The sequence below is a fragment of the Parasteatoda tepidariorum genome, chromosome 2 (genome assembly GCF_982258835.1).
Source record: "Parasteatoda tepidariorum strain Cologne lab strain chromosome 2, Ptep-v5.0, whole genome shotgun sequence".
Lineage (NCBI taxonomy): Eukaryota > Metazoa > Arthropoda > Arachnida > Araneae > Theridiidae > Parasteatoda > Parasteatoda tepidariorum.
This window is the reverse complement of record NC_141756.1, coordinates 5,232,325-5,249,534: the sequence shown is the minus strand read 5'-3', so window position 1 is coordinate 5,249,534 and position 17,210 is coordinate 5,232,325. Positions and strand designations below refer to the sequence as shown.

At 28.7% G+C, this 17,210-nt stretch overlaps 1 protein-coding gene across 18 annotated transcripts in view; it reads right to left on the bottom strand.

The window, feature by feature from the left end:
• Window positions 1–17,210, bottom strand: part of LOC107446947 (protein still life, isoform SIF type 1) — a 270,767-nt gene that overhangs the window by 22,013 nt on the left and 231,544 nt on the right. For 10 of the 18 annotated variants that reach the window (XM_071177065.2, XM_071177067.2, XM_071177068.2 and 7 more), the window contains 5 exons: window positions 16,324–16,448; window positions 15,536–15,733; window positions 8,218–8,262; window positions 4,012–4,053; window positions 1,148–1,342 (listed from right to left, as the gene is read on the bottom strand). In XM_071177065.2, the coding sequence (XP_071033166.2) occupies window positions 1,148–1,342; window positions 4,012–4,053; window positions 8,218–8,262; window positions 15,536–15,733; window positions 16,324–16,448 (605 nt within the window). The remainder of the gene's footprint in view (window positions 1–1,147; window positions 1,343–4,011; window positions 4,054–8,217; window positions 8,263–15,535; window positions 15,734–16,323; window positions 16,449–17,210) is intronic. The other 8 variants (XM_087156792.1, XM_087156786.1, XM_087156788.1 and 5 more) reach the window with 3 other exon arrangements.

Sequence of the window (17,210 nt, the reverse complement as noted above, 5' to 3'; positions counted from 1 at the left end):
TCGAAAGTATTTATAGCATAATACTACAAATAGAATCTATTCCATACGGCAAGGGTATCCTTACCAAACACTTATTTAGATATCTTTTAAGAGCACTTAAAGCACTCAAGTGTGTATCTTTTAAGTACCAAACAAAAAGTTGAGAATATATTCTTTAACGACTTGCATTGTTTCCTTAAAAGTCTTGAAAAACAGATGGCCAAAAAATTATAGAACATTTTTTAACATACTGAGGTGACGGTTAAAATACTCTACCACTTTCAGATAAAGTTTGGAAGTGTACGTGATTGGGCCTCACTCGAACTATCAAAAATACGAACTATCGATTTCAAAAAATTGAATAAATAAATGGAGTTAAAACAATTTTTAAATGTTGATTTAGTCTATTTAAATTAAAGATGCTTCATGACCCAGACACTCCGTTCACAAAGTCCATCCCTTTAGTTAATAAAATCAGAAACTTTCTAGGAGTCGAGACTAATAGAACACGTAGTGGAAAATAGCATACACATAGTCTTGCTTTAATGTTAAATTTTACTAAACTGTTATTGCATTATTTTAGGCATCGTTGAACAGTGGTCTAGATTGAAAAAAAAAAGGCTATAATTTTAAGCATGTATGATAAACTGTATCCTATCTAATTTCTTAGGGTTTTGGAGGCGGATTTCGAATGTAAGGTCAGATATGCAAAATTAGATAGGGTTAATCCAATATGTCTATGGAAAAGGATAACATTAACGATACCTAACAAACAATTATTGCAATACATAAATAAATAAGTATCCATTTACATTGGGAATCATGATTGCTAATATAATGCCAATTTCTAAAAATTTAAGAGCGGATATTCGAGTTCTTATTATTATTTAAAATAAGTTTTAATTGAGATAAATTTAAACTTCTTACGTTTGAACCGTGAAAACAATTGAGATTGGAAATTGAATACTATTTTAGAGAAAAGGGATTAAATGCTGCATAGATTCCAAAATATCGTGTAAGAAATTAAGCATTTACTTATCGTGCATCATATGCTATACAATAAATCAATGTTACTTAAATAATACATATTTAAAATTAATTTCCTTCCATCTTATTTTTGAGACGCTTGGTAAATATTTCTACCATAACCCATCAAAGAGCTGCTCACCTTGAATTGGGCGGGATGATCGAACCTATGAAAGTCCACCTCAGATGCAATGGCTTCTTCTAGGCTCTGCAAGAACACTCTCTGAAACTGGACGATCTCCTGAATATTGCCAAACAAAGCATTCACTTCAGAATTCGATAAGAATGTCTCCTTCTTCATTGGTTCCAGATAGTGTTCCAGCAGGCTGTTCAAATGCTGCACAGAATAAAACAATGTGTCACTCGACAGCACATACCTAGATTGTTTTGCACTTTTTGTTTATGCGTGCGCACATGAACTTAAGTGCTTATTCTAAAATTTTATCAGCTGCTGCTCTGGTTGTCATAATATTTTTTGTAACATAATGCTTTTAACACGATTCAAACAAACCCATCAATAACAGCTCATTGTATGGTTAGGTTAATTTATTAGAAGTACTCTCTCTGAAGAAAATGAATGCCTCGTTTCTATGGAGAGTTTAAATTATGCACTTTAACTAAAGCACTTTATTTAAATAATTAGTTTTCAATAGGGAGAGATTTATCAATTGTTAAAGTTTATTATCAAGCCACTCAGTGAAAAAGAATGGGTTACATAATAAGTTATTTGTGGTAAATTTTAAACCATCATAAAACAACTTAGTATTGGCCAAATGACTATAATAATTTGCCCAATAATTTAACGATAAAAAAATAAAACACGAATTCATTAGTTTTCAAACAACTTATTTTATTAGCATTTCCAAAACATTCAAGTGCCTAGGAAAAATTATTGCCTGGATAGAAGACAGTGATTAAATATATTTTTAATACATTTAATCACTATTTAGCAAACCTTATTTAGTTTATAACCAAAACAACTGGAAATTTCGTCTGATTCTTATATTGTATCTTCTTATAAAAGAACATTTATTTTCTAAAAAAAGACGTATTTTTTTTAAAGAATTCATACATCCAAAAATGTTATTTCACAATAGAAATATTTTCAAATTGAAAAAAAAAAGAGGTCAAATTATTATAATAATTTTTCAGTGCTGTATTTCTTTCTTAAAAAATTAGAGTAGCATTTAGTTAATAATGAATGAATGATATAGGAATTTATGAAGGAATTACTGATCTTACAGGCCATAAATCAAATTATATGATCTTGAGTCATTGACTTTATAATTGTTAATTGAGTTAGTGATAATTTCTTTCCAGTTATTTAGATTTTGTTGAAATTGGGTTTCTCTACCACTCAGAGTTCTATTACAATCTCTTACCAGCTCTCGTTATTTAGTTTTTTTCTTTTTCTTCCCAGAACTCCTTAACCCGGTCCAGTCATCTTAGTTTTGGTATAAGAGGTAGACTGGAGGTTTGATTGTTATAAACTCTTCTTTTCATGATTTCATTTAGCACGGTTTCTTCCATTCTTTCTAAATGTCACAGCTATTCTATTCTTTTTGCTTTTAAAATCTGACCATACCTTTCATGGCTATTAAATTTTCAATAGAATTACAGAAAGGGTGTGTTATGGATACGGGGAGATTATCATAACTACGGAAAGTTGGCAACGAAATCTGTTTGATCGCCGAGGAAGGAAGATTACGTTTTTCGAAATTCTTTTATAAGTGTTTTTCTTCTTTTTTTTTTCTTTCCAAGAATAAACTAATGAATTCAAATAACCTCGTAAAATGATAACGTTCATTAGCATAAATCACTCGGAACATTTTATAAAATGAGTCTTTAATGGAAAAGACTTTAAAAGTTGTTCTTACAAGGTTTCCACGGGTGCTTTAATTTTTGTAATAGTGCTAGTACGTAATAGAACTTACGTAGTCAAATTTTAGAGTTTTAAAACTCACTTTATCGTTCAGAGTTCTGAATGCGAAGACATCGCCTGATATTCTACCTAGCCACCCCGATCCAGAATTTCAGGTTTTTGCCCCGTAATGATAATGCTAAGTATTTAAATTAGTAAGGAAAAATAAGAGCGCAATTTCTCGTTTAGTTGTTAAATTTGGGCTGTCGAGCTGTGTTAATTTTCTTAAATACGCATTTCGAGCTATGTCCAATTTTGAAATCTCACCGACGATTATTGACAACAGTTCAAACTAAACTAAAAACAAACACCAACGCCATTAACGCGTAATAGTTAAAGACGATAGACTCTGACGTCATCCTAACACATTTTTATATAGTTTCTTTTTAGCCTTACTCATAAGGAGCCCTCTACTGATTTGATAGGAAACTGCTGATAGTTGATGCTGTAAATTCAACGATAAATAACTCTAGTGTTAGTGTTCCTCAATTTAGTCTCTTACTCACACATTCTTTTTAATTCATATTTTTATCAATAATTTATCAAAAAGAATTTTAGTAATTCTTTTTTTAGTTTCAAAGTATTAATGGTGGTACTTTCATCTTCTTTTGACTCTAGATTTCCTTTTAAAAACACTGAAGCATTTTATAGAATTAAATTAAAATAAATAAACAAACGACTACAGAGATTTTTATAAATTCAATTAAAAATAATAAAAGATGACGATAAATTCATCATTTAAGAAGTTAAGAGTCTATTACCGCAGAGGAGTGCTGCACACATTTAGTTGAAGAGTGTCGCCATTTTACATGTTCTAGCATTGTAATTTAACAACTCTATATATACTTAATGATAAAAACAGTTCTATTTATTCATAAAACATCAGTAAACCAAAGAAGAGCTGATAAAATGATAGATAAACTTAAATAAAATAATTTATAATAGACAAGTGAATAACATACTGATAATTGCTTAGTGTGTAAAAATTACTGTTAAGAAGTGATGAAAGTTAAAATTTAAAATGTTGAAATGGCAGTGCAGTAAGTCATGAAACTTGCGTGATTATTCCATATTTGTTTACTAACCTCGGTGTGATGTAAACGTCCGTCACAAAGAAAGCACAAATTCTGAAAACAGTAAAATGATGTATAAACTTCTGACCCCCAATTTACTGAAGAGAGAAACAAATTTCATGCATTTTTTTTTCTACATCAAGAGAAAAAAAATCACGAGTATAAAAACACATCATGCCACTGCACAATTTCTTTCTTTTTTTTCACAAGCATGCACAAAAAAGATAAGTCAAAAAAGTGTATGACAAAAATTCACTGTGCGCTTTCAAAAAATGAAGTCACAAAAATACAAAACAATACTATAAAATAGTTTAACAATATTTCTTTGTATCAAATATATTAAGATTCAAATATATTGCGTTATATATAAATTTTACTTATGTGTATAAACGTCGTTTAATATTGTTTCAATGCCTTTAATTAGTATTGTGAAAAAAGGGATGCTTTATTGACTCTGAAGTGATTATTAAATTTTACTTCGAAAATCTTTTTCTTTATGCGTATTTAAAATTAAAATATTCTTTTTTTTTCAAATTAGATATCTTTTTCTTATTTTTGATTAAATCAATATATTTAATGTATATTAAATATATTTAAACAATATATTACTCTCCATAATGTCTTTTGTTAATAAAGATAATGCATATCTTAAAGTATTACGTCGTTTTTAATAAATGATAATGCGAATTTTAAATGATAATGTATATTGCTTTTAATAAATGAGAATATTTATCCTTATTAATGCTTGATGATAAATATATTGTACTTAATGATAATGCATATCTTAAATGATATTGTCATGTTTATTAAATGATGATAATGCATATCTTTCTTAATGATAGTGCATGAATAAATGATAATGAATATCGTTATCAATAATATGATGCACATGGTTTTTAATAGATGGTAATACAAATCTTTCTTATTGATAGCGAATGTTTTTCTTAATAAATGATAATATATATCTTTCTTATTGAATGATAACACCTTCGCTCTTAATTAATGTTAATGTTTTCATTTTTAAAAATGTTGACACGTAGTCAATCTTAAGAGATGAGTTGTTTAACTGTAATAAAGACATAGATTAATAAAGATGGCTTAACAGTCTTAACAATGGTTGAGTGGTGCACTCGAAGACTTAGAGGTAGTGCGGTATCCACAGATCGGGCAAGGTTAACTCAGCCTTCCGGTGGGTCGATAAATTGTGTACAAAGAGTCGATACAAAGAGTTTGGAACTAGACACTGGGGTTCGTCGTTCGGCTAACCACCCAACTGGAACATCTGCTCCTGTTCCCCAAAGCCCAAGGTCACGAAAACTGGGATGGGCACAATGGACTTTGGCCCTTCACGGGTTCTGGTGTCACTGAGTTCAGTTCGTAGCATTTTAATTTTTAATACTGTTTTTATTGATTAGAAACAAACTTATTAGCATTGGCCAGTTTATTGTTGTAATAGATTCATTGTCAATTCATCTCCGTTTTTATTTAAAGATAGATGTAATTACCGAAAAGGAGTTGGAAACTTTCTAAAAAAATTTGTAATTATTTTTTTTTGTTTGCTTTATAATATAGCTCTATGTTGTATTTTTAGAAAAAATGTCACTTTATTTTGGTATGATTATTACTACTGAGCATTATTATTAGGCATTTATGTTTTAAGTCATTAAATTTTATTAACATTTCGCACAGCTTTCTTTTCAACTTGATTTAATATCTGTACATATTTATATAAAGAGAAGACAAGAACTAAATGATACCTCAAAAATATAATTTTTTCTCTGATCGTAAGAATAAAATTAAGAATAAAGTAGAATATTATATACACTGCTTGACAATTGCTAAGGAACAGCTATATTTTCGGAATAATTAAGTGTAGACGTTGATTGAGGAAATGAAACTAAGTACGTAACTAGTATAGACAATGTTCATTTATTATCATACAAAATAGTTCAGATAACGACATAACGAAAAATAATAAAAGAGGCTCATTGGGCTATTTTCAAACAGCCAGGAAAAATAGGTCTTCTTGCCAGAATGAAACCTTAATAAGATGTGTGATTTTCTTGGACATTAATGCACATTTTGCATCTGCTAACTAAACTATCGAAGAGTCCTTGGAGGATACTGTTCCACTCCTCTCTCAAAACTCATGCAGGTTTTCAGCTCCTGCATGGTTTGGAAAAGGTGTGTTTTTTGTGAAACACGTCTGCCAAGGGCATCCTAAGTATATTCTATAGGACTTAGGTTCGAGGAGTACACGAGGCATGGCATACTTTAATATCTTTACTTTTTAGCGCCTCCAGTACCTCAACGCAAGTGTGTGGCCGCGCATTGTCGTCTGGATCTACCACACCCATAAAAAGACAAACATGATCCAGAATAATCTCACTGCAATACCGCTGAGACATAATGCTACCTCGCTCAAAGGTGTGAAGCTGTGTTCAACTATTGTCCATACTAGGCACGTCTTGGCGATACTGTTCACGTCCATGAACCTATTGTTGTGCAAAATATGTTCCCTTCTCTCTTCACACTAACTAGTAGTCAGAATCACCTGTCATAGTGAATTGGGATTCGTCGGAGAACATCCCTTTGGACCATTGCTGATTACTCCAATTAATACGTTCCTTGCACCAACGTAATCTTTCTCGACGATGGCGTGGTTAAAGTGGAATGCATCGATCTGACTCCTGTGCATGCAAATCAACTTGATCTTATCGCCGAGAGATGGTTTTAGGAGAAATATAAGTACCGGTAGTGGTTGCAAGGTCTGCAGCTATCTGCTTAGGAGAGACACTTCTGTTTCCTTTCGTTACTGGCAATACACATCGTTCATCTTGAGGTGTGGTGTTCCTACAACGACCAGCGGTATGCTATCGTATAGCATCTCCATCTTCAGTGGCCTTTTTTAATCGTGAGATGATATTTTTTGACATTCCCATTACTACGGCCACTTTGACCTGCTTCTAGTCGTCTAACTGCTCCTCCACGATCCTAAGAACTCAAATGATGACTTGAATGGATGATGAAATTATTGGAACACCATACTGAATATCGAAGATATAAGTTTAATAGCCTATGCGGGTTATTTGGTCGAATACCTACAAAAGGAAATTTCGAATGAATGAAGAGATAGTGCGCACTGCCTATTTTACAGATAACGCGTACTGCTCTACCACGCCTTTTACATTTGATTTTACTGTAATTGGGTTGCTGTCAAGAACGCTACTTTGCATAAATCAGTTGTTTCGTAGCAATTGGCAAGAAGTGTATTTAGTTTGAAGAACATTTTCTACTGACAGTTTTCTGGAATTTTTAAATAGGTTCTTTTTATTTTGATCTTAGCATCCCAAGATGTTAATACCCCTTGATTTCATAATCTCGACAAACTATGTATTTAGAAACTATAAAAAATATACATAATCTAATATATTTAACATTAGCACGATAAGTTTTATGAGTACGTAGTTTTTTTTTCTTCATAATTGTGCTCTGATGATTTCAGGTTTTATATGTTACATTGTTATTTTCAAGTGGATATAATAATTTCATCCCATCAAAATTTTTTTTTAAAACTTGTATAATAATTTTATACACAAAATGTAACAAAATAAAAATATTTTTGCTCAAAAATTCAAAATGCTGATAAGATATTTTATTAAAATGTTTTATTAAAAACTAACAAAAACTATTATGCATAGTTGATTAGTTACACACGTTTATGAGCCAAGTCTACATTAGATCTTGATGTAAGAAAAAAAGAAACATACAATTTATTTCTCCCTTTTAAAGAGTTTTATTTTAAGAAATTTTTAAATTTTAATAGCTTATTTCGAATTAAACTCCTACAAAGATGTCTTCCTTTTTTCCTGAAAATATCGCTATGTTTTTTATTTAATTCAAAACTAATGAACATGGCATAAATCACCTAATAACTAACAACAATGTCACACTTTCCCTTCATGCAATAGTATCCGATTATTCTATACATCAATACAATAGTATGGAATGTCTATAGTACATTCTACAGTGTTATGAACCACAATAGATAAAGAGGTACAATAAAAACTTTCTCAAGACTAATAAAAACTGAAGAAAAAGTAAATAAAAAAAGAAAGAGATAGAGAGATAGAGTAAGGAATCAGAGATATTTTTCTAAAGTGCTACGATATCCATAGTAATATACATTTCTGATTGTAATCGTTTGCAGATTTTTACCTTTTGCGTAGCGTCCTCATACCATTCTATCACCTCGCTCATATGCTGCATTGAAAAGAGGGGACAAGGAACGATGTGTGAAAAAACAACACACGCACATAACACAGCATAAAATAAAAAAAAAGAACCATTAGAGGGATTAACATTTCTGATGCTCTGAAGTTAGTATTTACCATGTAATAAAACTAATATTTATGTACATTGATAAATTTCATGTTCAAATTAAAAAATTATGAGAAAACTAAAAATACATATTTTCAGATCAATAATAGCAATGTTTTTAATGATATTATTAGCACAGGTAATGTATAGTAGGTTTAGTACATGGTTCGATCTTATACTTCGAAATTCTTAATCTAATTTCCGAATTTTGACAAAATTTCCAGATATTATTTGATCTAATGATCAAATTTTCATGAAATTGTTTGATCTAATGACCAAATTTTCATGAAATTCTTTGATCTAATGATAAAATTTTCATGCAACTCTTTGATCTAATGATCCAATTTCTATAAAATTCTCTGATCTACGGATCAAATTTTCATAAAATTCTTTGATCTAATGACCAATTTTCCACGAAAATTTCTGATCTAATGATCAAATTTTCACGAAACTCTCATTTAACGATCAAATTTTCATGAAATTCTTTAATCTACTGCTCAAATTTTCATGGAATTCAATTTTTTTTTCAGTAACGCACTCGTTTCTCTGAAAATAAGCAAGACGTTTCTCTCTGTTTAAATTTCGAATTAGTTTCTTTTTATTTTGGTATTTTATTTTTTGGATTGTTTTTTACTCTCGTAGCTCAAAAACTATGAAATAAAAGAATATGAAACTTTGAACACTTCTAAAGAAATGTTTAAAAACATTTCTACGTAATTCAATCAGCTACGTAATTCAATTTAGCGAAAACAATTAGCAGGAAATTAACAATTCTTTTTACAGATTCATATTCTTATGTCTGTAAATGAACAAGCCGTCCCAATTTGGTTAAGTTTTAAATAAGTTTTGGAGTAATTAAAAATCTATAATAATTTCGGATTGTTTTTGATGTGAAGGAAAAACTAATCACAGTGAATTTAAAGGCATTGTTGTTAGCAATAATTTGTTAGAGAGAGAGAGGAATTTTGTCAATCACATTGTAACAATCGAAGAGTATATGCATGACCTTTTCATTATTTTAGCAAATATTTTAATTGTTAGATTTCATCGTAAGTTGTGATTTGAAATACAGTTTTCACTGTAATTGATATGAAGCATAAAAAAATATCAAAGTATAAATTATTAAAGAAGGTGAAATTGGAAGGAACGAGTGAAGCAGTCTGATATGCAAGCTCTTCTGGGGGTCGGGGAGTGACAGCGAGTAGGAGTTGGATATTAGTCATCACAAAAAAATTATAGTTCGGATTGATTTAACAATTTTTATTTGTATAGTTTATATTGAAATAACTAGATATTTGAAAAGAAATAATTTATAAACTTTAAGTTAAATAAACAGCTAATTGTACAATATGGCATCAAAAATGTTCCCCTTCTTTAACTAAAAAAAGCACATATAGCGAAAAAAGTAACAAGACAAAGACTAGAGATTTCCCCAGATTGATAGAGCTTTTCAAAATTATAAATAATTTAGGCTACGAGCAATACAAATAATAACACATATTTTTTTAAAAAAAAATTTGAGAAAAAAAATATCAACATGATTTTAATACTGAATAATTATTTATTGGTAACATACCACAACCTTTAGCTCTCAAAATTTGATATATTAAAAGCCTAAGTACGTAAATTTACAGCGAGATCATAAAACAATAGATTTTTAGAAAGGCATTAAAAATGTATTAATAATATTAAATAAATACGAAGTAATATTAAACTTTTTTTAAAAAATTCTAAACTCTTAGTTTCCAGGTACTATAATCTACTTCTAATACGATTCGGGTGATTTGATGCACAAATGACAGGTCCTAGCATTGATTTTTGATGACTCTGTGTATATCAAGTGGTTCATAAAAGAATGACATTATGTTTGAGCTGTACTTTTTCCCTGTTTTTTTCCCTGATAGTAAAAAAGTGAAATATGCCGAAAATTCGGTTTTTCACTTTTCATTTTTGAAATTGTACCAACCAAAAACTACTGCCTAAGACTAATTAAACTTTTTCACAAGCAAGCGTTGTTATATCAGCTGTCAAAATATGTAAGAATTATGCTGCTGAAGGGTGAAGTAGGCTGTGAGAAAATATAACTAAGCCCTCTGTTGACAAAAAACGAAATTACTTTCCGAACAATACGATAGTTTCGTCCACTAAAAATCTTAATTGTTGAAGGGGCAAGACTTAAACATGCTGATTGACTACAGAAACAAGCTGATTTCTAGAATAAATATTTTGTCTTCCAATGAATTAGGATTTTTGGAATTATGGGAGAGCTCGTAATCTGAATAACGTGGAATCAATATAGCTTAGTCAGGAATGCCATCGCAGAATGTTTGGATCCTTTAATGCTCATTTTTTTGGCATTTCGCTAAGTTTTTAGAACAAAAGGCGTGAGTAAATAAATTATCTTAAATGTCATTATTTGTAAGATATCTGAAGGAATTTCAGCAAAGCGTTTAAAATAAATGAAGCATTTTATTATTCATTTAAAAGTAGATAATAAAATTGATTGAACATTTAAAGTTTATACAATTTCATTTGATTTGCATTCTTTATTGTTGTAATCAAGGATCGCCACTTAACTAATACAATAATAAATTCTAAGAATCTTTCATAAGAAGCATTAAATGTGTTTTTAAAATGTCTTAACTGACTCATAAGCAATCCTTTAATGAATCACGTGGTTTAAAAGGTTGTGGTATATTGAAAATTAAAATTTAATGCCGCACTAATAAAATAAAATTGAAAAAAGCTTTGAAAGATAATTTGTGTGGTTTGTTATTGCTGCAATACATAAGCAGAAGTTGATTAAAGCGAAATTGCAAGTGAATAGCGAGCAATAAAAATAGCTCGTGAAGGCAGTTAAAATTTAAATTTTGCTAAGGGTGTTAAAAAATGAACATTTACAATTTTAAAACAAAATGGGAAAGTACAAAAATGAATCCGATACCTAACTTCTAATTATCTTCTGCACTCAATAAACAATTATTTAAATTAATATGTACAGAATATTTCACCATATTATAATTTCAAATAACAATATAATTATTTTTTAGAAAAATCAAATAAATTCAAAATTAACTTAAAGCTTGATTAAGATTGTGCTTTTGAAAAATATTTACCAATTATATCTGTAATACAATATTGCATATTATAAATTTGCAATCGTAGATGCAATACCTAAAGTTATTACACACAAGAGCTAATGCTATGTGAATTTCAGAGTTTAATGTTTGATTGGCATAAACAAAAATATTTTTTAAATAGAAATGTATTTTAGCATATTAATAATTTTTAAAGAAGAATAACCGACTAGGATAATATTTCTTATTTCATTTTGAATTTTTGGTGCCTAGTTTCAATAAACATCCTTGATTGAAGACAAATATCTATTTTATTTTAAATAAAATCAAACTGTAATTTGTAAAAAATAAATTTTGCAAAAACTGAAATTCGTACGACATAATTTTTAGGTAAACTAAATTTTTCACCTTAATTACATATTTTTGGATATGGATATAAAGTGTATTTTTTTCCTATTTGCAATAACTAAAATTGTTTATTAATTTCTGTTGGTTAGGCACAAAGTAAGTAATTAAAAAAGTGTCACTACGCATTTGAAGTATTGAAAAAATTATGTAAAATTGAAAAAAAATAGTTTCACTGTTAGTTTCATTATTGTTTTCAGAATTTTCAAACATTTGAAATAAAATGAAACGCAAAATTTAATTTTCCCCTTTTTTTGTCGATATGAGAAAAATTTAACATGCATATTACTATTATTTTCACCTATGATTTAATGCATTATATTAAGGAACACAATATCGAATGTGTGAAATTATCAAATTAATAAATATCATTAAATAAAAATAAAAACAAACAGATGATGGAACACATATTTACCTGTAAGCGTGAAGAAGAAATAGAAATTAAGATAGCAATTGAGAAAATAGATAAGAATTAAAACTCATAGTTTTAATAAGAATAAAATAAATGAAATAATATTTACGATTAATAAAATATCATTAATATGCACGTTATTAAATAATAAACAGTCTTTTCAAATCAGTGATAATACCGCATCATTGATTTTGTACATAAAATATACATATATAAATTATTTTTTAATAAAAATTTCATATAAAAAACTGATCTTTACCTTTTACACATTTTTAGAGTAACTAACATTAATTAGCATTTATACATAAGCTAAATATACATACTTTCATGAAAAACTTACATAATAAAACATATTTTTTATTTTTGTAGTTATTATTTCATAATTGCATTCTGTAAGTAAAATTAGGAATTATACAACCATAACATTTTTATTCTCAATATTTAATATTAAGTCATTATGACAGTGTGTTTTCATAGCTAAAGATCCGTGGTTATCTTTTTGAATGTTATTAATAGATTTTCATGTACTTGTTGACTTTTAAATGTATTTTTGGTGGTCCCAAAATATCGAAATTACAATATTTTATATAAATAATGACGTGCACGTACTGAAAAAATTGTTACAAAAATTATTAGTTTATATAAGTTTATAACAATTTTTAGATAAGTAATATAATATTTAAATAATAATATAAATAAGCATATAAGCAAGGATTTTAAATAAAAATCTGTTAAGCTATCGTTCAAATTACTATTGATAAACTATTCGATATACTATTGCTCAATAAACTATTGTTCGAATTTTAACATTATGCAGTACAAAACGTCCATTTTACACGTAGTTTTGGTACTTTTAAGTTATATAATTTCTTATATTTTATTAAAAGTTCGTAATTTTGCAATTTTTTTCTTAGATTAGTAACAAATGTTACAAAGGTACTCTTTCTTTTTTCTTAAAAAAACAACAACAAAAAACAGGAACGTTTTTGTTTTGACTAAGTTACAAACACTACAAAGATAAAATTAAAAAAAAAAAATACCATAAATGATTTTTTTTAAAAAATAAGTAAGAATATTAAAAAGGTTAAATGTTTCTTAAAAATGTACAGGATACCTTTTTGTTTCAGATAAGTAAAAAAATGTTGCAAAAGTATGTTTTTAAAAACAAATGTAGCAAAAACATTTTTGTTGATCTCTAAAATGCCATTTTCTGCAATCATCATAAAAATAATTTTTGAGCTGTTTCAAATATTTCTAGTTCTGAAACATCTCAGAGGTATCTTAAAAATTACATATATGAAATATTTAATTGTTAACCGAAATAAAACATTTTCGAAATTACATTTCAGATATATTTTTGACACTATATGGTACTTTAAACATTACAATTATTATTTTTTCATTTAATATTTGCGGAACTTAAAACTGATCTAAAATGTAAGGATAACGTATTTTGCTGCATGGAATGTTATTTAAAACATGGTTGCTTAACAAACTGATCAGTAAACTGTTAAAATTGAAAGATTTTATAGTTTTATGAAATTTTTAACAGGAGAAACAGGAATGTGAAGGTCAAAAAAAGTCATTTTTTAGAATTTGTTTTGCTATTTCACAACCTATATCAATCAAGAGTAACGAGTTGAAATAAAATTGTTTGTTAATAATAATTCAGTTTAATTGACTTCTTATAGTCGAGCAAAATCGATTAAAGTACGAGAAAAATTTTTGTAACTTTTACCTGTTAAAAACAGTTTTTTTTTAAATTGAAAATTAGTATAATTAGCGAATACCACCCATACAATAAAATTGCATAGCATTGAAAATTATTTGTTTGTGCGATAAAGATGACTGACAGCATTACGTTGCATGTTAAACAGGTAAAATTAAATGAAATAAATTTTTAATATATATCGAAACATCTATGCTCGAAAAAATTTCACCTCCAGATTAAGGAGGGTGACCGACAAAAAATGCTCCAGTCACTGATCGTAAAAATAAATGAATGCCCTTAAAACTACCATAACCGTACAGGTCCGCCCATAACTTTTTTTCGCATATATGTGGCCATTGACGTTATACTCGTAAAAGTTATCTTCAGTGCGGTCCTTGACGTTGTTCGAGACTCAGGTGATTTGTAGTAATGTCTAGTGCTGCCATCTGTCACAAAAAGAGCGAATTGCGTGTTCATTAATCTAGAAAGAGTTCGACAGAGATGTTTTTTGGCGCCGGTTAGTTTCGGATCCGAAACTTTCGTGTCCTTAGCCTGCTCCTGAAACCACCAAGGAAAAGGCCGTGCATCTACATCCCTGACTTCAGTTAGACGTTTTTTAGACAGTAACTTTGTAGTAAATTAACGGCCAATTCTACTAATTTTGGAAGAAGTTCGTTACACTTACGGGCACTGGGCTTTCTTTTCTAAAAGAAAAGAGCTGGAAGCGTACATTAATGGCTAACTCTTCGAATGTTAAGGCAATTTCTTTGAACGTAAGCTGTTTATGTAATTTTCCACGGTAAACTACCTTACAAGATAAATAGACACTTTGTACTTTTAGTGCTTGATATTGAGGGTTTTCAATTTTTATTTAACATGTTCATTTCATTTAATATGTTTATTTAATGAAACATAATTTATATATAGACATTCTAGATTTTATTTGAACATTTAGAAATTTTTTCAAGTCATATTAAAATATAATAAACGGAAAAACATTAATTATATTTGAATACGATTACAAAAGGGATTTTTATATTTAAATTTTTGTAAATGTTTAAATGAATTTAATATAGTAAATTTTATTCAATATAGACAATAGTGTTTTAAAAAATATTAAACTTTAAGTAAATTTTATTTTAACTCAAAATTATCAATGTTTAATCATTATGTATATAGCAATGGAAAAGAGTATTATTTATCTTTAGTTGAAGTGGTGACCAGTGTGATAATTTCCTTAAAACGTTAATTGTCTGGAAAAAGGAAACATGATGCTTTTTATTAAGTGCATAAAAAATATTAATTGCAGCATTTTTCTTTATTTCCATCTAAACTGTCTTTTTTATGTATAAAAAAAAAGGATATAGGGAAAGTTATTTTGTAAGGTTCTTAGATAAGAAACACATTTCTCATTTATGTTTGATGGAAAGTAGATGATAAATATGGAATACATTATAGACATTTCATTAAACACCAAAAAAGATGAACAAGCTCGTTAAATGCAAGGAAGTGCAAAAAAGAAGAAGAAAAGAGACGAGCACAAAAGAATACCTTCACGTAGGTCTTCTCCGTCTCTAAGAGCTCCATGATGACTTTCCTGAGCTTCTCGGCTTCCGTGAGCTGTCGAGAAGGTGTGACCGTCGTAATAGTGAAGGAACTAGAACCACTACTCGCAGTGCTTCCTGCGAGACTTGATAACCGTCTCTGCTCTATAGGCATTCGACAATATTCTGTTACTTGTTCTGCCGTCTGCACAACAAAAAGCATTTCAGTCATACAGATGGAACTTTATGAAGAAACACAAATAATTGCGCAAAGCAAAATAAATTTAAAAAATATAGATAACACGTTAATAACTTTTGATCCAGTGATCAGATTTCAACATATTAGGAGAGTCATTCTTATTGGTTCTAACTTTAAAAATGCTATATTAAGTAGTGCAGACGATTTTTTAGGTGTATATATATATATATATATATATATATATATATATATATATATATATATATATATATATATATATATGTAATATATATATTATGCAGCGTTGAAGTAATTGTTCAAATATTAAAAAAGTAAATCCCAAACGATTTTAATTTCCACAAAACTGTGGTTATTCTTGGTATTGGCATTTTGCATCATTTTCAGAATCAGCCCAGAGGGAGCTGCTTAAAGATGGGCGAAACTTGTTCTATTGCAGTCATGAATAACAGTTGCAAACTCGCAGACGGTTTGAAAATAGTATTATATTATTCGTAATAGAAGCATAATTTCATGTGATGGCAGCCTTTATTTAATTGCACTATCCGTATTTTTTGGAAACTAAGAATGGGGCTCACTTTTATGAGTGTTTCTATTTGTTCAGCAGAGAGTTGTCCAGCTAACAAGTCTTGAGAAGGCATTGGAGTAGGAGAAGGAGTAGGTCGTCCAGAAGTCTCTGGTGATTTCTCTTTGTCCATATCACCTGAAAAAGTATAAGTTATAAGATATTTTTCTTGAAACGATGTTTCTTTTTGCAGTTTTTTGTAGCATTATTTTAAAAATTTCCATCGATAAATCTCTGTTAAATTTGAATAAAATGTTTCTGTTCACTTTTCAAATGATGTACCAAGTGTAAAAAAAAATGAATAATTACTTTTGAATTAATGATCAGACTTTCACGTATTAGCATGCAATTTTAATTATATATCCATTAATGACTAGATTTGTTTGCATTAGCATGCAATCAGTGGCAATTTATATATTATTATAGAATTATGTGTGTCGAATTTATTATGTAATATATAATTTATTATGCAATTTTAATTTAGCAATGTGCAGATCTTAAATATGCTCATTAAAATACACGGTTGTATAAGAAATAAAACCAGACTCAAAATTGTCATAAACTTCACTGTTTTTTTTTCAAGGGATAGATTTTCAATCTTTAAAAAAACGGGTGTGAGAATGAATCACAATCTAGAAAACATGATCTGAAAACTTTAGTAAAAAAAGGGTAAAAATATACACATTTTTAGATCTTTCTAAACTATGTTATATCAAATGACAAGACCAAAACTTTGAATATAATTGCTCAAATAGTTCTTAAAAAATGCACATTTAAAATACGACTTAGAAGCATTGTCTGAAACTACTATATTTTATTTAGATAGGGTAATTCATGGTTACATATGGGAAAGAGGTGTAAATCCCCACAATTCTTGTTCTGCATTTAGCAAAGCAGTGG